The sequence below is a fragment of the Canis lupus genome, chromosome 9, assembly GCF_011100685.1.
Source record: "Canis lupus familiaris isolate Mischka breed German Shepherd chromosome 9, alternate assembly UU_Cfam_GSD_1.0, whole genome shotgun sequence".
NCBI lineage: Eukaryota > Metazoa > Chordata > Mammalia > Carnivora > Canidae > Canis > Canis lupus.
The window spans coordinates 52,618,590-52,642,515 of record NC_049230.1 but is presented as its reverse complement, the minus strand read 5'-3'; the positions used below and the strand labels follow the sequence as shown (position 1 = coordinate 52,642,515).

At 51.5% G+C, this 23,926-nt stretch overlaps 1 protein-coding gene and 1 long non-coding RNA gene across 17 annotated transcripts in view; one reads left to right on the top strand and one right to left on the bottom strand.

The window, feature by feature from the left end:
* RAPGEF1 (Rap guanine nucleotide exchange factor 1) overlaps positions 1–23,926 on the bottom strand; it is a 138,654-nt gene that overhangs the window by 18,717 nt on the left and 96,011 nt on the right. For 6 of the 14 annotated variants that reach the window (XM_038548963.1, XM_038548966.1, XM_038548964.1 and 3 more), the window contains 5 exons: positions 19,962–20,161; positions 17,587–17,745; positions 3,692–3,964; positions 2,654–2,746; positions 796–881 (listed from right to left, as the gene is read on the bottom strand). In XM_038548963.1, coding sequence (XP_038404891.1) covers positions 796–881; positions 2,654–2,746; positions 3,692–3,964; positions 17,587–17,745; positions 19,962–20,161 — 811 coding nt within the window. The remainder of the gene's footprint in view (positions 1–795; positions 882–2,653; positions 2,747–3,691; positions 3,965–17,586; positions 17,746–19,961; positions 20,162–23,926) is intronic. The other 8 variants (XM_038548970.1, XM_038548972.1, XM_038548971.1 and 5 more) reach the window with 6 other exon arrangements.
* Positions 100–23,926, top strand: LOC111097483. Of its 3 annotated transcripts, XR_005364886.1 has the most exons (5): positions 100–999; positions 5,169–5,257; positions 11,135–11,214; positions 20,925–21,095; positions 21,600–23,926. It is a non-coding gene; the product is annotated as an uncharacterized LOC111097483 (long non-coding RNA). The 3 variants fall into 3 exon arrangements; XR_005364887.1 differs by lacking the exon at positions 11,135–11,214; XR_005364888.1 differs by lacking the exons at positions 11,135–11,214; positions 20,925–21,095; positions 21,600–23,926 and adding an exon at positions 6,389–9,929.

Sequence of the window (23,926 nt, the reverse complement as noted above, 5' to 3'; positions counted from 1 at the left end):
GGGGGGGGGGGGAGGAGGAGCAGAGGGAGAGGGAGAAGCAAATTCCCCACTGAGCAGGAAGCCCAACAAGAGGCTCAATCCTGGGACACTGGGATCATGACCTGAGGCAAAGGCAGACACCCAACCGATTACACCACTCAGGTGCCCCAATAAATAAGTCTTAAAAAAAAATTAAAACATTTTATGAGGCACACTGAAGTATTTAGGGGCTGAGTGTCACATCTGTAACTTACTTTCAAGTGGTCTGACAACACAATATACACACCACATCTAGAAACTCACAATAAAAAGCTGTTCTTTTGGGGGGAGTCTTTTACACCCCCTTAGTGCACTTGAACTTAGAAGAGGCCGAGGACGGTTGGCCTGGGGTTGGAAAAAGAAAACACTGTCATGGGTAATTTTTAAAGTAGGTAATATCTGAGCACACAATCAGGAAATAACAGCAGACGGCATGCTAGAACCAATAGTGTTAAGGGTGGGATTATTAGTGATTTTTTGGGTTTGCTCACACATTTCTGTCCTTGCCATGTTTTCTCCCTGAGTACTTATAATTCTGAGACTCAGAAGAAAGAAGAGAGAGAGGAGGCACACCTAAAGCTCTGCAGCCTGGCATGCTGATGGGCAGAGGGCTTAGTCAGTTAAGTGTTCAACTCTTCTTTTTTTTAGATTTTTATTTATTTGAGGGAGATAGAGTGTGAGAGAGGGAGCACAAGCAGGGGGAGAGGCAGAAGGAGAAGCAGACTCCGGGTGGGCTTGCAGCTTTCAGGGAACCTGCTCCACCTGCCCACTTCCTACCTGTCGCTGTCTCTGCTCTCCTTCCCAGGTGTGCTGCTGACCGATGAGGGGTCTCTGGGATGTCCATCTTTCATAGCTGGTGACTCCTGCAAAGAGAAGTCAGTGCTGGATTTGTGATAGGTGCCCCAAGTTGAGGGATCTGCTTCCCAGCATTCCTGCCTGAAGTGGCCTCGGAGCTCAAGTTCCTATGGAGCAATCTGAGAGGTAAACGAGGTAACTGTGAATGCGGTTAGTTACACAGCAGGTGCAAGGCCCTCTTTGGACTAGCATCTTGCCCTCGTGGACGGTGGAAGGTGCCCCTAGTTAGGACCTATGTCAGCTGCCAACCTGGATGAAGTCATCTGGAGCACCTTCTGGAAGAAAGAACGGTGACCGTTGCCGCTACTCGGCCAAGCTCAGCCAAGCTCAGCCAGGTGCTGCGCTAAGAGCTTCGTCCTTCTTCTCACCTGGTCTTTACCCAGACCCTGTCCATTCACTGGTGTCACTGTGCCCACTCATACACAGACTCAGGCTGGGAACAATGAAAGGCCCTGCCCCAGACCACACGGTTAGAAGGCTGCAGCCTGCATTCAAATCCAGGGTCGTTTGCCTCCAAAACCTGTGTCCTTAACCACTGGGGCCTGCCAGTATGCGGCAAACCCTTGCTGACTTCCTAGTTAAACCAAGTCCTCACGACTGCCATGCTCAACTGCCTCTCAGTTACGGTTCCGAGTCTAGCTGCTCGAGCGCATGAGTACAACCCCCTCTCCTCCAGTGGCCCGGCCCTAGGAATCTGGGCCCACCTTACTCAGTGACAACACAGCTATCTGGCATCCCTGGTCTGCCCCTGAGGCCGCAACAGAGACCAAGGTGGCATGAATACACAGATCATCCTCGTGGATAGTGCTCTGAGGTAAAGGTGGCACCGAGTGTGGTCATGGGTGGAGGAGGAGAGCCACGGGCTTCACTTTGTGGAGACTAAAATGGACGATGTGGGGACACAGGTCACCAGAGGGGACAGGTGAGGAGGGAACACCAGGGGAGAAATTGCTTCCACAGACAGGGTGGAATCCCACCAGAGTGAAATCTCCACATGTTCTCTAACTTGCTAACTAAAACGGGCCTTGCCTTGTGTGGACATCTAAGATCCCATGCAGATGTTGCTGGGGGGGCCATCTCACCAGGAGTGACCATTCTGTTAATGGGCTGGGCCCTGTGAGCTGATCACCAGGGAGGACTCGAGTCCTCATGGCACCTCTCTCAAGGGACTCATTCTTGAAGCTTTTGAACTTGCTCATGTTTTGCTGCAGCAAAACCTGGCAAGCTGACTGCTCAGCAGAAAGGCTATATCAAGCAGGACAGGAGCTGACCAAGGGTGGCCACATCAGGTGGTTCTCTACGCTCTCTCAGGAGGGACGTATATTAACACGGCAGGAGCTTCCTGCCAGACCCACCCAGCTTCCTCAAAAACTGTTCCTGGGGTGGGGGTCAAGGAGCGCGCTGCAGGTGGAGGCGGGGGCGAAGGCTCAGGAGGCTTGGTGTTGTAGGAGAGAAGGCTCCCGCCTTCTGGGTAGGGGACAGAAGATGGACCTCAACACTAGAAGATGGGATAGAAAGAAATCCTGGAGAGCAACTGATGTGTGGCCTCTACAGATTTCCAGAAGACTCATCTGGCCAGGCCTGAAGAGTGCCACACGCAGCGAAAGCAGAGGGAGGATCTCCACCAGGAGCTACATCCTCTCCCCACCAGGCCATGCTGGTTCTCAGTGAGGCTGTGGGGCCCCAGCCTGCTAGTGACCGGGAGGCTCAGCCAGGCAGAAGCAGGACCCAACCCTTCCAGGCCAGGCCACATGCACGAGGCAGCCTTGAGGTTACTTACTCCTCCACAGTGAGCCAGCTCCCTGCTGCTCTGGCCAGAGGAATATAGATTGACGTATTCACCCTCACCAGCCTCCTCGCTGGTGCTTTCACTCTGGGGGAGACAGGATGAGAGGAAATGCACATGTGAAAGGCCCCCTCGTCAGCCGGCATTGCTCAGAGAGAGCAGCCTATGGGCAGGCCCTGACCTGGACACTCCTTTTGGGAGGAGGGAAAGAAGGCAGCAGGGGGCACTCAGTGCTCCTTGGGAGGCTTCTCCCAGGCCAGAGACCGCTACCACTTTTGCCACCTCCTGCCCCTGCATTTTAGAGGATGCAAGTTTCCTGCTGGCTCTTCTACAAAGAGGTCGAGGGCCATTCAAACTGCCCTTGAGGAGACACACCCCTCTCTGCGCTGTCACAGAGGGGCCTGCGGTGGGAACCCAGGGTCAACGAGGGAGAGGAGAGAGGCAACACAATACAGGTCAACACGCTGCCGTGCCCACCTGCCCCCAGCTGCCCCACTGGGTCACACTCACTCTGCCCCATTGTTCCGTGTCCATCCCCACCTGTGAGGTAGCAGCCCTGTGCCTGGATGAAGTGCTCCATGGATGTAAGAGCACAGGCAGGCAGGTCCTCCATCAGCACCACACAACTACAGAGGAAACCACCTCTGACCGCTGTCAGAGTTCTCTGTCTGCATCTGTCTTCCAAAGGTGTTGGTAGCTCTCCGTAACGACACACAACCCAACAAAAAACCAGGAGCATTTTCTATCTCGTGCTTACGATGACCATCCCTAAATAGTCACTAACCCGTCTCTGGAAAATCAGATTCCTCATCTGATGGGAACTTTGTATGGAAGGCTCCATTTCTGTTCTGGAAACAGATAGGTGACTATTGCACCTTGTGACCCTCCGAGGACCTGGATCTAGCCTCGCTGCTATCAGGGGTGAAGGTGGGGGGTGGGAGGGTGGGGGGCAACTCCTGAGCAGCCATACCGCCTTCTCACGGGCAGCCTCGAGTGAACAGGGGGTGGGGGTGGGGGGCGCTGAGTTCTCACCGAAGGCGTCTGGGGCGAGTCAGTGAAAGAGGTTTCGGAAGGAAGGCAGACAGTGTTCCCGTGAAAGCTGCTCTCCTGAGAAGACGAGAGAGGCCCGTCCACGGTGCTGGGAGGCAGACTGGCTACGGTTGGCACCGTTAAGTCAGAGCTCTGAGACTGGTGGACAGTTGGGAAGTGTGGAGAGGCAGAGGAGGTAGGCGGAAGGAAAGGCTGAACGGAAGCGTGGTTGTGAGGCACGAAATCCTGGGAGTAGGACCTAAACACAGATTTATACTACAGAATCAAAGCGGAGGACAAACACAAAAACAGGAAGATGGAAAGAAGAAAACAGACAAAAGAAAAAGTCATTAGATTAACTTGGCTGAGCGGTGCAGCCTGCTCACAGTAATTCTAATGAGGACCACCGACCACCGATCAGGCCAAACCAACCCCTATGACCCTCTAGCTGAGGTTCTCTGACCCAGGCACGAGGACCGACCAGTGCCACCTTCCACACCCCAACAGTGGGATGTGGGCACCCCCAAAGAAGAGCAAGCCCCATGTGCCGTACAGGTGGTCCCACTCTCTGCTGTTAGAGAACTGAACCCACAGAACCCAAGCTGGGCCTCTGTCCCTTCAGGAACCTTGTGGCTAAATTCCATGTGTGTGGACACCTGGGTCCTATTCACTCATTTTGAATCTTTTTGGTTGTCTCTCTTAAAAATCAAACACTGGAGCCTTTCAAATACTGTAACCCACCTGAAATGTTTCTCAAAGGGAAGGGTTAGGCCTTAAAATGAAATGGCTGGAAGGACTGTGCTATCAAAATGCTAAAAACTTCGATGAGTTCATGTCCCTTCTTACACAATCTTTTTTTTTTTTTGAAAAAAAAAAATGAAAGGGTCTTGCAATGCTTCTAGGGTGGTATCAACTACCCTAGAGATTTCAGAGAAATCTGAAGCCAGGCTGAGGGGGCACAGTGAACACTCGCAGCTTCTTAGTGTCACTGAGCACGGTCCAGGCCTGGGCTCTGCTGTGGGAGGGGCCACCAGGCTCAGAACCTGAGGACGTCACCACGTCCCACAAAGGGTCCAACAACCTGATGCTGTCACGGGATAATGGAATAGGGGCACGTGAAAGGGTCTGTATCCAGAGTCCTTGTTAGGGTTACTTGCGTGCTACTGATGCCAGCATCTGACAAGAGCCAAGTGCAACACAAATGTGCACACTGCTCATTCAAATGTTCTCTGCCTTTTCCACTGGATTTTCACAACCCATAGACAAGGAAAAGGAGGAAGAAATGAAATTTTAAACAGGAGATTAAAGACACTCATATCCTTAAGTGGTTTGGCAAAGCTACACCATACCCTGGACTGAGAGTGGCCACAACTCAGGGCCCCAGTGCCTTTCTCACGCAGCTGGTTTACATCAGACTCAGGACACGTGGCCATGGTGCCTACTCACTCTTACACATTCTATTTCCCCATCTAACTCCCAGAATCAGGACCAAGCCTGTACGTGGTCAAAGAATCAGTGGGAAATGCCATCCGTGCTCTGAGCGACAGATACTGAGGATTTAGCTTCCTGGTAAGAAGCTCCATGCCCATCCTTCTTTCTAAACAAGCTGGATGAGGGGACCTCCAGCTCTGAGGCTCTCATGCTGTGCCCGAGCATCCACAGTGCTACGTTTCACTGACTCCAGGAACCACCCAGGCCTGGGGGATTTACCATAGGCCTTTCTGGGGATGGCAGTGGGGTAAAGTGTTTGGCTTTTGGGACTCTCTATTTCATCCCTGGTGAACGCTCTGCCATAGTGAGCCTCTATCACTGGCTGGGAAAGGCTACAGAAGACAGTGTGGGAATGCACTGGACAGTGGACAGATAGTAGGATCCAGTCCTAGGAGGCCACCCTGAGAGAAGCCCACGTTGCCATCTCAGGAAATGGCTTCAGTCGTGAGGACAGGAGCCAGGTTCTCAGATCTGTTGTCTGCACATCTCCAAGGGCAGGCGTTGCCATGAGATCTGCTGATAGATGCCTTTCCCTTGCACGTGAATTCAGCTAGTTTAAGATCAATGTTCAATATTGCTGCTCAATGTTTGTGGCTCCCAAATTAATATGCTGAAATTCTAACCCCATAGATAATGGTATTAGAAGGTAGGGACCTCTGGGGGACTCCTAAGACCTCTCATAAATGTGATTAGTGCCATATAAACAAGGATCCAGAGAGATGCCTTGCCCTTTCACCATGTGAGAATACAAGAAGTCTGTGACCGGAAGGGGGCACCAGCTGTACCTACAGCCTCTAGAACCATGTTGTGTATAAACCACCTAGTCTGCAGAACTGTGTTAGAGCAGCTTGAACAGACGGAGACATATGCCAGTTCTTTCAGGAGTCCTGACACTCACTGACCACCCCCAACCCAGATGTAAATTCACTTAGCACAGCAGTAACTGAGCACCTGATATATCTTTATAAGCGGTTCCTGTGTGATCACAAGATGTATCAGGTCTGATAGCACCTTCTCAACAAGCTTTGATTTGACAAGTTCAGGGTGGCAGACTCCCACACACCACAGGTGCTCTTTCCAGGAGATGGTACAAGGGTGACTGCCAAGGACACACTCACCAGGTCACACAGATGGGGCTCTGGGCCATCTCTTTCTACTCTTGTGACCTTGGGTACATAACCAAAATTCCTTTGTCTTTATTTATTTAAGTCATCTCTACACCCAGCATGGGGCTCGAACTCACGACCTTGAGATCAAGAGTTGCACACTCCTCCAACTGAGCCAGCCAGGCACCCTGGTTTCTTAGTCTTTAAAACAGGGATGAAAACATGGAATAATGTATGTTAATTATACATGAATAAAAAAAGGAATAAATGAAATGGGGATGAAAACAACAGCACTTCTCTCAGAGGATCTCTGTGCAGATTTACTGAGGTGATGCTCTGGGAGTCCTGAGTGCAGTGCTGGCGGGTGACAAGACTGTCTGCTCTCCTCCCTCGCCCTCCAAAGTACCAGTCTGGGAACCGCTATAAGCAACAGAGCTGAGGTGTTTAGCGGGGTCTACTACATTTTTACTGAATGAAGACTAGAAAGGAAGCAACTCTAGTATTCTAACGAAGTGCCTCGCAGCAGTGTCTGGGTTCTAAGTGTGGAAGCCGAACAGACTAGCTTCCCCCCCAACTCTGCCGCGGCGGGAGACCGGGGTCAGGAGACAGGCTCCAGACACCCCAAGGATGGATGCCCCAAGGATGTGCAATGCAGAGGAGGGGCAGCCACCATGGAGAAAGCAAGGAGGCTTGCATCTCTAGGACAAAGCCTCCCAGTTGGGCCTGCCCTTCCCTCCCTCAGCAGCTCCAGCCAGTGAGCAGCTCTGGTATTCCAGCTATGCAGTCCTGCTGGGACAAGAGCCAAGCTTGAAAAATACCTTTGAGGGGGTGGGGAGATGTAAGGCACCGCTCTCTAACCGCCACAAAGCACCCTCAGTGCCCCTCCTGCAACTCCAGAGGGGAGGGCCACACTGGGGCTCATTGTCACACCACTGTCAATAAGGCGGGTCTCTATAGATATCCCAGAGGAGTATTTCCAGGCCCTTTAAGACCACATTTGTTCATATGGGCAGGAAGCAAGGCAGGCTGGCCACTGAGCAGAAACACCACTTCATCACCGCCTGGAGTTTATTCTAGGACCTGGCTGGTGCCTGGCTTTGCTTCTAAGAGAAAGCTGCTGCTCTCTCTGTGGCAGGGATTTTTATTTATAGCCAGAGTGACTGTTTGGGCTGAGGATTTTATACCATGAGGGGAGCTGCCTGGCTGGGAGATTGCAGATTTCTGTAGAAGATCTAGCAGTGCCAGAGCAAGTCCCCGGAAAGGAAAGCAGGAAGGGCTGCCTGGCTCCCAATGTCAGCCTTGATCACACACACATCAATCATAGAGCCAGCAACGACCATCTAGCGATGGTGGTGATGCCTACTGGTCAGATGAGGAGCTAAGGGTTTGCACGAATCCTCTCATTTAATCTACATGAAGGGCTGTTACGATTCTTATCACAAAGATAAAGAAACAGGCTGGCCACACACCTTGTAACACAGCTTGGCTCCTAAGAGAGGCACAGGGGATTTCCCACTCAGTGAACATTCTGGGTGTGTGACAGGCCCCAAACATGTAATCCTATGGATCGGCAGGATACAGCCTACTACCTGGCTGGGAGATCTCCTTGGCTAAGTGTTTTGTGATGACCAGCAAGCAAAGGCAGCGAGCCAAGGCTTATATACAAGCCAGGGATGCAGAGACATCTGCCCTCACAAGAGATGCACAAACTGGTAGCCTGCTCTATTCAAAACAGACACGTGAATGAACCGCCCTGAGTCTTCCAGGTGGAGAAACGATGGCTGACGACCCTGTAGGTTGATGGGTGGCCACACACATGCTAGAACACAAAGACACTCAAAGCTGGCCAGGCATCAATTTTCAAAGACAGTTTATCTCCATTATAGTCTTGGCATGAAAAATGACTAGGGATGCGGTCTGTGCTGGCAAGAAAGCAGGGAGAGAGACCTTTAAATGCAAAATTCTGGTTCCTCACTGTAACAGACATTCCACTTAATTCCTGTAACTGTCAGGAAGAATGAGGGTGCCAGGGGAGGCAGAGAGTGTGCCAGCAGCCAAGGGCCAGAGCCACAGGCCAATGACTCCGCTGGCTCTGCAGCTGCAGTGACTGGTGCTCCGAGCTTTGAGGAACTTTCAGCCCTCCCAATTATGGGTAGAGGCAATCATTTGAGTGAATGGACTTACTGTCGTAAAGTGTCTGGGAAGCACAGAAGTTGCCAGAGATTGGTCATTACTGCATACTCTTGGCTCCAACAAGGCTTATGACTTCAGTGTTTCTGGATGCTGCTTACCAACACAGATAAGCTATTGGACTGCTGGTTTTCAGGCTTACATTCGTCTCCATCATTTGTGAGAAAACACACCCCAGGGCAGCTGCTGCTCTAGTGTGGTTTGGGCTTCCTTCCCATACGGAGACTCACTGGGAACCACAGCTCAGCACTGGTCCTGGGCTCACACTTCCTTTAAACCAGAGACTGTGAGTGTCAACACAACACCGGGCTACGTTATTTCTCTTGGAAGGAAGTCAAGCTTTCAGCCACTGCACAACACCCTTCACCATCTCTACGGGACGGATCTCTTGGAGGGAAGCACGCCTGCTTTGGCTCTTAAGGGATGGAAAGTCACCAGGAAGGACCCTTGATAACATTCCTCTCTACTCCCTGTGGCACCCTGAGGGGAAGTCTGCTAGATGCTTGTCTCCTCTCTCCTTCCTGGTCCCAGTCAACTACTTATTTACCAAAACCTTTCTTGGAGTCTACCTTACATCTGGAAGCAACTTCCTTCTTTGGTGCCTTTGTGTTCATTTATAACAACTGTGGTTTACATAATGTCAAAAGGGTAAGTTTCCAAAGCCCAGTGGCAGATTCTGAGGTCTCTGCTACCAACACCTGCACCTTAGATCTGTCTTTGCTTCTGGCCAGGAGAGGCACTTCTGTTGGCCCTGTTGGATGAGGGATAGGACAGTATTCATTTTATCAAAGAAAGGCAATATCAGCACCACACTGGATCCAAAAAATATCCTCTTTTTGAATAAATTTCTTGTGGAATCTATTTTTAAAAACCATCTGAAAATTCTAATTAGTATTTTACAACAAATGATGTAAAAAAAAGGAAAACCCAAACAAACCAAAAATGTTCTGGTTGGGAGTTTTAGGTAGTAGGATAGGTAAAAGTGGAAATGTATAGCATTTCTTCTCATGTGACATATTTTTGCAACTTGAATAACAAGATCTTCCTTGAAAACACTAGATTTTGGCTAATGGATTCATGGCTAATAATATTCTTGCAAAAACCTCCCAAACATTTTAGCATGCTCTGTATTCTCACTAAATATTGACCTTAAAAGCATCAACTCTTATGGAAAGATTTAGTACAGATTCAAAAATGATTTGAATTCAGTTCTAGAAATCTGACTGAACTATTTTTATTGTTTGGATTTAAACAGCATGCCAGGGACTCTAATTTACACTTATTCTTAGAACTCTATTTAGAGCCTGTAGCTCTGTAATGTGTCAGAACACAAAGGACGAAAACCCTCCTCTTGATGACCACTCTAGGTACGGGCTTTTCTTTTTCACGTTGCCTTGCCAGGTCTCCGCTATTTACTGGCAATTCAGCAGTTCATAAACATCACCTGAACACTATTTTTCTTTCTTTTTTTTTTATTAAAGATTTTATTTATTTATTCATGAGAGAGAGAGAGAGAGATGCAGGCAGGCAGAAACACACAGAGGGTGAAGCAGGCTCCATGCAGGGAGCCCAACGTGGGACTTGATCCCGGGTCTCCAGGATCATGCTCTGGGCCAAAGAACAGGCGCTAAACTGCTGAGCCACCCGGGTTGCCCTGAACACTATTTTTCACAGTGAAGCTCTGGATGCTAACCTGAGCTCTAAGTTAAGCCTCTGAATACATGAAACGGTTCAGCCTCTCTATTCCAGTTTCCCCATCTCTAGAGTGGAATAAGCACTCCATCACAGAGCAGTGAGGAAGGGTCCTTCATAGTAGATAAGCAGCCTGAAATGTGAAGGTACAGGCCAGCGTGTGGACAGCACCCTCAGTCTACGATGTCACCATATGACCATCACAAGGACCAAGGGGGTCCTTGTGGTACCAGACCAGCTAGACTGTCATGGATAGAGTCAGAAGCATGCCTGCAGCAAGGGGCTGTAAGCTAATTCCTAGGTCTGTGGCTAATCCAAGAGCACTGACCATCCAAAATGCCATGAGCATCACCAAAAAAGCAGCAAGAAATCTTCAAAATGAGGGGCAGAAATGGCTGAGTCACAGTGGCTGCTTCCTTCTGCAAGTCTCCAAGCCCAAGGGTCCCTAAGCTCTGGTCTCAAGCCAGAGAACCAGCAGCCAGCACCTTATGGGTTAGCAGAGAAGGAAAATGAGGAAGAGGTCGGGTTTTCAGCCACAGCCTGGGACCAGTGTGTCTGATGCATGGAAGTGGATGAGTCAGCAGCATGCTGTCGTAATGGAATGTGGGCATGCTGGGAAAGATGGATGTGGTGGTGGGTGGAAGAAGAGAGCTAGATGCCTCCTCGGTCACTGCTCACTGCTTTTGGCTGAAGTAAGACCCTCCCCAGTGGTCCGGCATCACAGAGCACCTGCCACTTGCCGGCTTGGCCCTGAGCTACATACTGAGTCCACAAGCACATAATAAGCCCAGTCCTTACCCTCGGAGGGTTATGACCTTGAGAAAAAAGAACTTGAACATTACAAAGCAAAAAACAATTTCCCAGTGTGATAATAAGTATTTTTATAATGCCTCCCTCTTTACTGAACACTGGCTGTGTGCTTTATACTACATTACATGCTCTACGTGTGCCTTGCCCTTCTCCCCAGGACAATTCGAAGCTCCCATTGCTGAAGAGGAAATGGAGGCCTACTCATGTGGGGATGGCGTGCTCAGGTCCATAGAGCAAGTAAGGAAAAACACAGTGGACCTCAGGAAGGGGGGAGAGAAGACAGAGCAAGTGTGTGTGGGAGGGCCGAGAGGTCAGTGCCAGGAGAAAGTGGGGGGTATGCAGGGCACGCGCATGGGGACAGGTGGGCAGAAGCTGGCGAAGGTGCAGAAGGCTCTGCAATGCTGAGGGGACACTGGAGTCTGACCAGGGCTGAGAAAGGGACATGGTGGCAGGAAGACAGGAGAGAGGCCACAGAGGCTGTGCCGGGGGTGGGGAGTAGGGGAGCCACTGGTAATAGGGCTGGAGAAGACCAGCTCAGGGCACATGCTAGGATGTGTGGCAGGGCTCAGTGAGTTGGTATGCGTGCCACATGTAAAGGGGCTGTGTATGTGGTAGCGGGGAGGGAAGAGGATACCTCATATCTTGCTTGGGCAACTCAGTGGAAACATTCATGGAAATAACAAGGACATGGGGTGTCCGGGGGGCTGGTCAGTTAAGAGTCCAACTCTTGATTTTGGTTCAGGTCATGATCTCAGGGTCATGGGCTCAAGCCCCATGTTGGGCTCTGCACTGGGCAAGGAGTCTGTTTGAGATTCTCTCTCTCCCTCTCCCTTTCCCCTGACTTGCACACATGTTCTCTATCAAGTAAATAAATGAATCTTTTAAAAAAAGAAATAATAAGAATTGGAGCAGAGGGGTTTGGCTGGTACCCGTTAGGCATGTGGGATCTAATTCCTAATCCCAGGGAGCCGAGTCTAAGGAGATGCCTGCACTCACAACTGCAGACTATACTCTGTGATAAGGCCCCCAAGAAAGGGGTTGAGCACGAAGGTCTACACGTAGACCCAGGGACACGTAGAGAATCACCATCTGCCCAGAACGGGACAGCTGTGGCTCTATGGACCCACCCCCTGCCCTTTGTCACTGAAGTTTTCAAGATGATACATACTTGACTTTCTTACCCTAAAGATTTTTTTTTTAAGATTTTTAATTTATTTATTAGAGACAGAGAGAGAGAGAGAGAGAGAGAGAGAGAGGCAGAGACACAGGCAGAGGGAGAAGCAGGCTCCATGCAGGGGCTCTGAAACACCCACAGGCTCCTGAGCCCCCAAGGGCCGAGGACCATGCAGGAGAGTACAAGAGGGGCTCACAGGGGCTCTCCCATAGCATGAAGCTCGCCCCTCACTCCTGTGCTGACAATGCTGAGCCACTCCAAAGGAAACCTTTGGCAAGTCTGGGAGGATGGTGGAATGGAGCCTCACCAGGAGAGATGGAGCTCAGAGAAATACTCCCCAACCCTGGGCAGCAAGTGCTATCTGTGGGCACTCCCCTGCTCTCCTCTCTAAGCAGGGCAGGAACCCATAAAGATAAGATGACCTCAGGAAGAAGCAAGGGACAGAGGTAAGGAAGGCAAGGGCTGATTTTTTTCCAGCAAAAGACATAGTGTGCTGTGCCAAGCCAGCTGAGCCCATAGACTCTGGTCTGATTCTCTCCCAGCCACTCTCTTCCCCTTAACCACTCCACTGTCTCCCCTTCACCCTTGCCCTTCCTGTCTGGCCGTTAGACCAGTCTTTTAGTCCATGGTGTCTGTGGCAGCTGCTGGGTCACTGCTCAAGGCAGAAAAGGTGAGGGACAGGTGTGACAGTGGGACCTGGGGAACTGCCACGTGTCTCGGAGAGTGAGCCCTCGCTGTTTCACAATGAGGGGATGACACGGCAGAGTAGCAGGGTCTATGCAGCAGGCCCTCCAGTGAGAGCATGTGTGCCAAGGTGCGAAAACCCAGGGACACGTAGAGAATCACCATTTTTCCAGAACGGGACAGCTGTGGCTCTATGGACCCACCCCCTGCCCTTTGTCACTGAAGTTTTCAAGATGATACATACTTGACTTTCTTACCCTAAAGATTTTTTTTTTAAGATTTTTAATTTATTTATTAGAGACAGAGAGAGAGAGAGAGAGAGAGAGAGAGAGGCAGAGACACAGGCAGAGGGAGAAGCAGGCTCCATGCAGGGAGCCTGATGCGGGACTCGATCCTGGGACTCCAGGATCGTGCCCTGGGTGGAAGGCGGCACAAAACCGCTAAGCCACCGGGGCTGTCCTAAAGATTTTTTTCTAAACAAAGGACAGTTATTATGGATATTTCTCAAGTTCTTCTCAAAGAAGTTTTACTTATTCAGAATCACTCTGGAAACTAAGATGGTAAAGAAGTATTTCAACAGATTCCTAGCATCTGAATAGACCTCTCAGTGACCTTGCAGTCAGCAAAGAAGGTAGGCACCAGAAGGCGTGGAGGAAAGGGATTTCTCCGACATCAACATTTCAATTCCTGAAGGGCACTCGCCACCCTAATGGTTACTGAGAGATTCTCAATACTTTGGTCAAGGGTAATGTTGAGTGTAGACCCCATCCAACTTTTAAGATTCTTTTTAGAGTCACAAGACCAGTGTTCAAAACCAGAACCAGGACAAGCCAGAGAAGGGCCAGGGAAAGGAGAGACAGCACAGGGGAACTCAGTGCAGAGTGGAGACTTAGAGCTGGACTCAGAGCTGGAGTGGAGGTGGAAGGCGTGCAGCCATGTGGTGGGGCAGCAGTAAGAACACGGTAGGTAGCCCTGGGCTACCAGTGACCAAGAGAGAGTCTGAGGACAGAAGCGGAGGACCCTAGTGTCACATCAGAGAGCCATCTGTAGGAAGGCACATCACTGAAACACCTTCTGGCACCTCCACGGGCCAGGCACATTGCCAAGGCCCAGTGGAATCAGAACAGGAAGTGGGGCCTGGCCTGCCTGGACCTCGGGGAGGCTGTGCGTGGTTCTCTGCATCTCTCCCACCTCTCACTCAATCCTCATGTCCCTAAACACCTTCTTCTACCAAACTAGGAGTAATGTCCCCAGAGACCCCACATCAGGTCTGGATGCCTGTCTGCACAGATGTTCCAGTTTCCTAGGTATGCAGCACGAGCTGGGCAGGACAGGAAGTCTGTGGACTGTGAGCCAGCACTTCTGTGGGATGAGAGAGCTGAGCAGATGCAGTGGAAGGTGCTGCGAGAGTGGGCATCCCCTGGCTTGACCTCTAGGGACCATGATCAGGAGGGAGCAGCTGGGGAAGCAGCCCATTTCAGTTAAGGTGTACTAACCCTGAGGACACACGGAAGGCCGGCTACAGGCACCACTCTTCAGCCAGCTCCCCCATAACCTTAACACTTGAGGTCACCTTCCTAAACGCACATTAGGCTTTCTGGTCCCCATCCTCCAGGTAGGTCCTTTTGTGTGGAACACCTTGGACTTGTTCTCCCTGCCCTTTATCCCTCATCTCCCTGAAATCCTAATTGTCCTTCAGGCCACAGCTCAAATGCCACCTTCCCCATGATGCTCTGCCTGATTTTGCCCTGGCTCCACAGCCCAGGGGTTTCCACTGATGGCCCGTGACTCTCCAGGCCTTACTCATACCCTGCCTCAGTGTGAGCCTCTTGGATGCTCGTTGTAGTCTGCCTACCAAAGTGCTTCTTGAAGATGAGGGGGCCATGAGTTGCTCCAGATCCTTCCTGCTGCTTGACCTGCACAAAGAGAACCCCTGTGCAGGGGGTTAAACTCATTAAACATTAAACTCAACCTGGAACATAGGAAGAGTGAACAAGGTGCTCTTTGGGTGCCTACTTCATTTATTTATTTGACAAAGAGAGAGCACGAGTAGGCAGAGCAGCAGGCAGAGGGAGAGGGGAAGTAGGTTCCCCACTCAGCAGAGCCTGACGTGGGGGGGCTCCATCCTAGGACCCTGAGATCATGACCTGAGCTGAAGGCAGAGGATTAACCCATTGAGCCACCAGGTACCCCTGAGCCCCTACTTCAATTAAGCTTTGTCAATGCAGCTTTCCCATTCTAATTCAAGAGGTTTTCTTTCCTTTCTTTTTCTTTGAGAGAGTCTGAGAGGGAGAGAAAGAGAGCACGTGTGTGGAAGTGCACCCATGAGTGGAGGGCGGGGGAAAGGGAGGGAGAATCTTAAGCAGGTTCCATGCCCAGCACAGAGCCCGACCTGAGCTCAAGCTCATGATCCTGAGGATCATGACCTAAGATAAAATTGAGAGTAGGCTGATGCTTCACCAACTGAGCCACCCAGATATCCCAAGAGGTTTTTAATGGTTAGAATTCTCCCCGGCAGAAGTAACAGGTTGTTGACAGAGTCAGGGGTCTTCAGATTTGACAACTGCTGTATTCCTAAGGGGCACCTTTCAGGATTCCATGTTGGAAGGATGACAAAGGCCCAGGAATGAGGAGATTCAGGAATAAAGGGCCGCTCTGAGAGAAATCCAAAGCCCTCCATCTGGGGTTCACCTCAGAATGTAAGCAGAGAACACATGAAGAATATGTTGGCATTGCACTAAACCACTTCTCTGGAGTTTCAGCGTATCAGATGTCAAATGTTCCAAACATTCAAGCCATTACCAACAGCTCTGGAGGCTCGGGGACTTTCCTTTTAAAATATAAAGCACCTTTAGATGCTCACTCCCTTGGGCTGCACTGTGGAATTGGTATGGAGAAAGCGGTCTTTCCAAAGCATGGTGTCTTGAGACTCGCCTGTCCCCCAAGGGATGAAAATCATGACACGTTCATGCGCAAACTTAAATGAAATGCCCTCAAAACTTTCATCAACTCTGTAGCAAACAGTTCAGCTCACGGACAGCCCTCAAACTGTTTAAAAGGGACGTTGTAGACACTTTCTTAGGATAACTCACACTTACTTTCTGTTCATAGAGGGGGAAAAAACAGTCAAGAGCGAGATTGTATAAAGGCCAAGTTTTGCACGATTTGTGAAAGGAGCTTGCCAGAAGTGCCTGCTGAGGAAACAGAGGGTGTCTGTGTGCCAGGGGCTGGGGGTGGGGAGGGAGGGGTATTTAGCCTTTCTATAGCAAACACAGGATTCCTGAGGGCTCTAAAAAGTTAGGCTCTAGCCCCCAAAGGAACAACACATCCCTCACAGCAGGCAGGACCATCTTAGCCTGGGCTCTGGATGGATGGTTCCCAAAGATGGAAACCAGACAAGACCACACTGGGAACCTGAGCTTGGCTAGGTCTCTAAGAGTCACTAGGTCAACCAGTCACCAGGTTGTAGAGGGTAAAGGAAGTCCAGGTAGGTGAAGCCATTTGTCCGAGCTGTCATGTGCAGAACAAGGACAGAGCCGAGACTAGAACCCAGAACTCTAAGAGCAAGAGCTATAATAATCAGCTTTCCTTTATGATTTTACTTAATCTCCACAATCACAAAGTAGGAGATAAGTATAATCTCAAAGGAAAGAAACGGAGGCCAGGAGGGATAAGTAAATTACCCAAAGGCAAAACTGATTTTAAGTAGAACCCAAAGACGGCCCCATCCAAGCTCTTGTCCTGCTGCTCAGTCCCAGCAGATTAAAGGAAGAATGGTAGCTGTTTAGGATCCCTGACAGATGCAGATTCCAACGAAAGGCAACAGAGCAGCACTGTGCCTCCCAAATGGTTACTGTCCTATAAGTTTCAGAAGTAAACTTTACAGAAAAGGCTGCACCCATTTCCCTCCCATAGCCATGTCCCTCGGCAAGGTGATTGAGCAGCAGCTCTGTCCCCCCAAGAGGTGGAGTCTAGCTCCCTACTCCAGGAATCCCAGACAGGCCCTATGACTCAATGGAGAGAATGTTAGGAAGGCACAGTGTGTCAGTTCTGAGCCTAGGCCTGAAGATACCTCGCATCCTCCCATCAGTTCCCCTGGCATCTCGCCAGCTGCCACAGGAGCAAGCCCAGGCTAGCTTCATGGAGGCTGGAGGGTCATGAAGATCACGGCCAAATCGGCCTGCTGTCCCCACTGAGGTTCCAGAGATGTTAGTGAGGCCAGCCAAAATCAGACGGGCAGTCACCCTACCAACCTGTGTCCTAAGCAGTGACAAACGGGTACTGTTGTTCTTAGTCGCTGAGTTTTGGAGTGGTTTGCTACACAGGAAAGGTTAACCAACACATCCCTCAGACTTAGACTCCGTCATGCCCTGCTAAAGTGCTCTCCCTGGCCCTGGTGCCCATAGGAGGAATACTTCTTTCTAAATACAAAACACTTATAGGGCTGACCCAGAGCTCAACGGGAGATCAGAATAAAATGGCCAAGACATTTCTGCCAGTTTATGCCTGAGTGGTAATGCTATGAGTGTGGCTGCTAATGTTTCCCCATCCCTACCCCCAACCTGCCCCATCCAACACTTCACACAGTCCTTGGGCCACAGAGAACCAACCACACATGCCCTTTCCCGTTGGGTACAGGGTCTGTGAGGACAGAGCCAGGGCTGGGTGGCAGGACAGGTGACAGGAGGCACAGTGATAAATGAAAGATGGCACTCATGTTTCCAAGCAAAGAACAGTAGGGAGTGACTCACCGAGGGCACAGGCAAGTTGCCATGCCGGCTGAGAAAGGAGTTAGAGACGGACACACTGATGCCCTGAGTGGCACTGCCGTCCTCGGGGGTGAAGGCCACTTTAGTTTGCTGGACACAGTAGGAGACAGAGGAGAAGGAAGAAGCAGCATAGGAGGCCTGCTGGACAGAAGGGATGAGAGAGAAGACAGGGAAGGAGGGAAAAAAGCAGAGAACAGTCAGATAGGTACACATGAGGCTCCGCAGGCTGCTACCTAACTCTGCTGGGACATTCTGGAGAGGGATGACTTCTTGGCTCAACTCAGGAATCAAAGATGCCTGCCAAGGTGTACCTGGACAAGAGAGTGCCCTGCTTCATCTCCTTGTGGTGGATTTAAAAAGCTAACTTTCACACAAGTTGTGTCCAATGGTGGTAAGGTGAAGAGGCCAAACAGGCTCAGAACCCCGAGGGCCTGGCTCCCAGTCTGGCTCTTCCATTGACTTAGGGCCTCAAGTTCTTCCTTGGTGGGGAGTGGACCGTGCAGTTATTCATGCTTCCGCAGAGGACGCTCCTGGAGCCAGACCTCCTGGCTTTGACCCTGAGCCTCACCATCTGGGACCTATTTGGCTTTGGGTATTATTTAAAGGTCTCTGTGGCTCAGGGTCTTCATTTGTAAAATGGGGACAGTGTGTGTGTAAAGCACTTGGAACTGTCCCTCCCACACTATACAGGGGCTAACAGGCACAATTACTACTACTATTTTGCCAGGTGGAGGCACAGGGCACGTCACAGCAGTGCCTGGGCTTCAGTCAGCTGGGTGTGGTCCCTCATCTTCTACTTTCAGTGGTGGGTGGGCTCCAATTAAGTCTCTCTGCCTTTCTCAGCCTCAGTTCACTTAACATGGGGGTGAGAGGCTGCGGGGAGGATCATGTGAAACCAAACCAAAGCCCCAGTGCTTCCACAGGGAGGCGTTCGGCAGGATGTCTGCTCTACTCCTAGGCCCCTCACTCCTGCCCTGCCAGCATGGGGACTGCCCAGTGGCTCTCCTGCACAGGCTCCAAGGCCAAGAGTGCTCCCTAGGGATCTGTGTGAAGCCTATGGGCTCCATGGAGCAGAGGAGATGCCCCAGGATGACCGATGAAGACCTGTGGGCACTGGCAGGAGGGTCTGAGAGTGTTGCAGATCTCAACAAAATCCAGTTTAGCTGTTAGACCAAACATTTTAAGTTAGGGCACCCTGGGGCAGGCATTTCTATTTCCATGGTAAAGATCCCTTTTTGAAACACTTTCTGAGCCATTTAGACCCACACTGGGGCATATTCAGGTGTTTATGTGGCGGGCAGGGTGGCTGAAGAACTGAGGCCCTGAGTGCAAGTCATGAGACATGGCTAATTAGTGGCAGGCCTGGAACCCACAACTGCCAACTCCAGGCCCTGCTTAGTCAGTCCCTGAGCTCACCACATGCAGGAAGGTTCAGGGACCCTGGGGGCGGACTGGGGGCTCAAGGAGTAACCCAGAGTGCTGGCTGTCCAGTTGGCAGGTGCTTCCCAGAAAAGGCAGGGCAGCACCTTTGCATCCGCTCACGAAGGATGGAAGATGGGTGGTCCTCTCTGTGGGGAAAACATTACCAGGCTGGCCAGCCGAGGAGCAAAATAGCACATGCAGCTCTGAATAGGTCAAGGATCCCTTTCTGAGGTGTACTCTTCCTGGGAAGCAGGGCCAGATGAGATGTTTGGATCCTATCACCTGACCGAAGTCTGCCTGGCTGGCAAACTGGGAGCAGTAGGATCAGAGTTGAGGTGTGCAGCAGGCCCACCTGATCTGCACCCCTACCTGGTCCTAGAATCTCATACATGGCCCATGCAGGACAGCCTGCCCTGACTTGGGCTTCATTACCTACAGGGAATCCTCACACAGGAGTGTTTTTAAAGGAGGTAGGGCACCATGTAGGGAATACAGAATGGTTCTGTTTGAGACCATCGTGCTTCAATAGAGCTTGTTTCCACGGGGCCATCCCTGGCCAGGGTGGGGTGTAAGTCACTCTATGTAGTTGGGCCATTATGTAAATCAAGTCCACAGATGGCCGTACACAGACCATGCCCTGTGCCTTGATTGAGTCCCTCCTTTCTGGGAGGTCTATACTGGAGCCAAAGAAGAGAGGAAAAATACAAGAGACTGTCAGCAGAGAAAGCAAACATTCTGAGTACAAGCCAGGCCCAGCTGCATGGGGCCCTGCTCTGGAAGAGAAAGGCGCCACCACCCCCAGGGTGGGGAGATGGGGAAGCTTGTCAGGAGGAAATGAAAGCGCCCGCGTGGGAAGCGGTGTGGTCCACGGCTGCCTGGGGCTGGCGGAAGCGGAGGGTCACGGCGGCAGTGGGGCAGGGCAGAGGGTGGCTTACCAGCTGCCGCTGCTTGGGAGGCAGGGCGGGGGGCGGTGCCAGCTCCTGCGGGGCTTCGGTGCTGAATGAGTCGTTGAAGCCGTACACCTCCATGAGGAGCTTGTTCTTCTGCTGGTAGATGTGCTCGTTCTGTGGCGTCTGGTAGAACATGGACGGCTGTGGCTCCGAGTAGTCCTCCAGCAGCTGCATGTAGGCCAGCACTGCAACACAGAGAGGGGGTGGGGGTGGGGTGGCCCCAGCGTTACTGGGGAGGGTGACTGTGGGGGACATGGCCACCCTCCATGAGCAGGCCCCTCCCTGCTCCCCAGGCGCGGCCAGGCCCACAGAGGTCCCCATAGACACCACTGCAGGACTACAACATTGCCCACAGGCCCAAACCTCTGCACACACAGCAAGAGCGAGCCCTGCATAAACTCTGGCTCTGGCGGATGGTGACACACCCGTGCAGGCTGGGTGACTAACATACAGTATTCTGGCAGAGAGGTGACAGTGGGGGAGGCCGGGACATGTGGGAACTCCCTGTACTTTCCGCTCAATGTTGCTGTGAACCTAAAACCATTCTAAGAAATAGTCTTTAACCGCTTTAAAAATAGTCTGTTTTTTAAAAAGCATACGCCCCCTGCTGCTGAAAAGCCTTGGGGGTTTCCTGGCACCCCTGGTCGCAGCAGAGGCTCGGCACCACTGCCTGTTTCTCTGATCCCAGGCGCCTGGCTTGTGGTCTTCCTCCCCTGCCTGGAACGGTCAGGGGTGTGTACACATGCTCTTCCCCTGCTCCCCTCATCCGACCAGGCTTGCTGAGCAGGCTCTGCCCACCCTTGTGGTTCAGCCTCCCCAGAGGCTCCTCACCAGCCATCTGACCAGCAGCCCTTCCTTATCCCTCCACCGTGTCCTCTCAGCCCCTCCTACAATGAGCCACCTGTGGGATTGTCCCACGTGTATGATTTTATGAAACCCTTGGCACAGGTGCTGGGATTACACAGGGGCCAGCAAGCAAGTCCTCTGCCTACGTGAGGCTCACCACCTCCAGGAGTCAGGAAACAGTGAAGTGAGCTAGTTGGGGGTGTTTCTCCAGAATACGGATAAGCTACAAGAGACCTCCTACACCACGGCTAAGGCCGGGCCAGGGCCCACCAGGTGAGCAGAACACGGCAACGGAAGACTGGAAGGAGTGAGGCGATAGCCTGGGAGGTCATGAGAGGCTGAGGGAACAGGGCAAGGAGGTGGGCTTGCTGCCAGGCCATCGGGAACCCATGAAGGGCTCCCCTCCGGGCCTGCCTGGAGCTGCTTTGTCTCGAGAAGACAACTCTGGGGCCACTGTGGTTGTTTAGGTGACAGATCGTGCTGTGGGTGGAGGTGATGAGGATGATTTGATTCAGGATCTATTTTCAAACCAGATGCCACAGGATTTACTGCTGATCACTGGAGAGCTGAAGCTCCTGGGGGCAGGGGCCATGCCCAGTACCTGACATGCAGCAGGTGTCCATAGATATTTGTAGAGAGAATGAGTGAATGAAACACACATCATCTGTTCCTATTGAGTGAATTGCTAAACCAGGTGACAGCCCTGGGTGGGTCTCGAAGAGCACCCACTGGGTGAACAAGAAGTAACAGCTACTAAATTCCATTTCTTCCTTCCAGCTGAGAGGCTCTAGAACATCCTCAGGGGAGAGACAGACAGCGAGGAAAGGCGTGCTTGAATTCAAACATGTGCACCCTGTCCTCCCTACACATCCTTTCAGAAACCCCAGCCCTTGCCACCTGCCATCTGATGCTTCGCTGCCTCCTCACGGTCGAACTGCCTGGAGCTGTGTGGCTGCCCAGGGGCAGGCTCCCTGCCTGAGCCATGCAGCATCACAGCCGGAAACCCCAGCAGCAGATGTCAGCGGGGGCCTCCCCTACCTGGGGAGGCATGACTTCTCAGGGACCCATCCTTGCAGGCGCCCTTTCCTGAGGCAGGCGTGGAGCCCTCAGCGTGCACCTTACTCCTGACTTTTGGGGTTACTGACTGGAGCCCCAACTCCAGAGCCACGCCCTTCTGTAGACTGCACAGGTTTGGGGAGAGCAGCAACTTGCTGATGGTGTCTGGCCCTTGGGCACCCTTGTGAGGCTGGGCGGCTGGGTGTGAGTAGGCCTTCTCCAGACCCCATTTCTGTGTGGGACTAGAACCTGCACTCAACACTTCGCACAGCAAAATCTAGGTCGAGGCTGGCCTGAAATGCAGTACCACCTTTCTCGTTCTCTTGGTGCTGGAGGAAGCTCCCAAGAGCTAGGGAATTCCCTGTGCATGCCAACATGCCCATGTTTGAAGGGAAAATGCTGTTATGCCTCCCTGACTGGTGAGTTAGGAACGAGGGCTGATCAGTTTACTTACAGAGCTACACACGCATCACGGGGGAGCTAGTGACAACGGGAGCTGGGAAGAAAGAAGGTCCCAGGTTTGGAAGCAAAGGAACTTAGGTGTGTGTGTGGCAGTCATGGATGGCAGAGGTCAAAGGCATCATCCAAGATTGGGTGCTATCTTCCTGGGTCATGTTGCAAGTGCTATGAGCACCTGTTGGATATTAATAAAAAGTAGCCACGACAATTTTGCAGGGCTTTGTTCTGTATTTTCACATAGCTTCAAAGTTGGGGGATTAACTAGAGACCCTCAACTGTGGTCAAGCTAGAGAGGAAATGCCTTTCTCCAGGGATGGCTTTCTGGTGCCCTTCACTGAAGGAAGAGGTTCAAAGTCATCTTCTTTATTTAAAAGAATTAATAAGAATGTCTTTGCTCCCCAAGCACTGAGCACTGAGCAGAGCTTGGCCCTAAAAGGCAGGTAGGTAAAGGCAGTCCTGCTCATGAGGGCACTGCTGCCAGAAGGGAAGTGTAGCTCACCATGATGTTCTTCTTCCATGCTGCACCCTCAACACCATGAGATTCTAGAGAAGATGCAAGCCTCTGAAGGGGATCCCAAATGCCTACCAGTGCTCCCTAAAAAAGACTGAATGCAAGCTTCTGCCTGCTGAAACGGGAAGCTTCAATAAGAACGGACCTTCCAGATGTGGAAGTCCTTGCAGAGACCTGCTAACTGAGCACAGACACAGCAGTGAGGTTCACAACCTTTGAGAAATAAGGAAGACTGGGTCTGTTTCAAAGGCAGCTGGCACAGGAGTTCAAAGAAGTGAGCAGCCTGCATCACTGGGAATGCTCGGCAGGCTGGCGCTCCAGCAGGCATCCAGGACTGTGCACAGTGATTAGGAACCTTGCTGGGCACAAGGTCCACCCTCAGCAAGAGGGGCTGAGGGCCCTCAGGATGTCAGTACGACCCAAAGAAGGACACTTTATGCTATCAGGACCGTGGATGTATGAGCTTTGTCCAGCATTAGCCAATTATAAGGAATTATGATTATCTCCCTCCTTTCTCTCAGTGCAACTCTGCAAGTTTTCCACCAGGGCAGAGACTAGAACTCCCAAAGGGTCCCCTTGGGGAGTGAAAAGTGGACTGGAGATGAGGCCCAGGCCTCAAGTTTGGGGGTCCTTTCACGGGGGACAGAAAAAGACTCCCTACTGCCTGGGGGTCACTACTGAAACCCATACAGGTTCCACAAAGGAGGGCCAGATCCCTTCCTCCTTAGTGTGGGAGGCAGTGCACTGTGCTGGGAAAACACAGGACTGCTCTGAAGCCCAGATCTGCCACCCACTTGCCAGCTGATCCTGGCAAGGCTTATTCCTTTACACTCCAGTTTCTTCATCTATAAACCGTGCTAATATCACTGCCTGGGGCCAGGGTATAAAGACTAAATATGGTGGTGTGTGAAGCTTTCACCCAGGGCGCACCACATCTTAAGCTATTAGTAATTTTTCAAGGTTTTCAGACAAAAGTGCTCCAGACACCGATGGAAGAGATAAAGTCTAAAAATAGATGTCTAAATTAATAGAAAATATTTTCAGCCACCGGAGACTTGAGGCTGTTGGAAAGGGAACA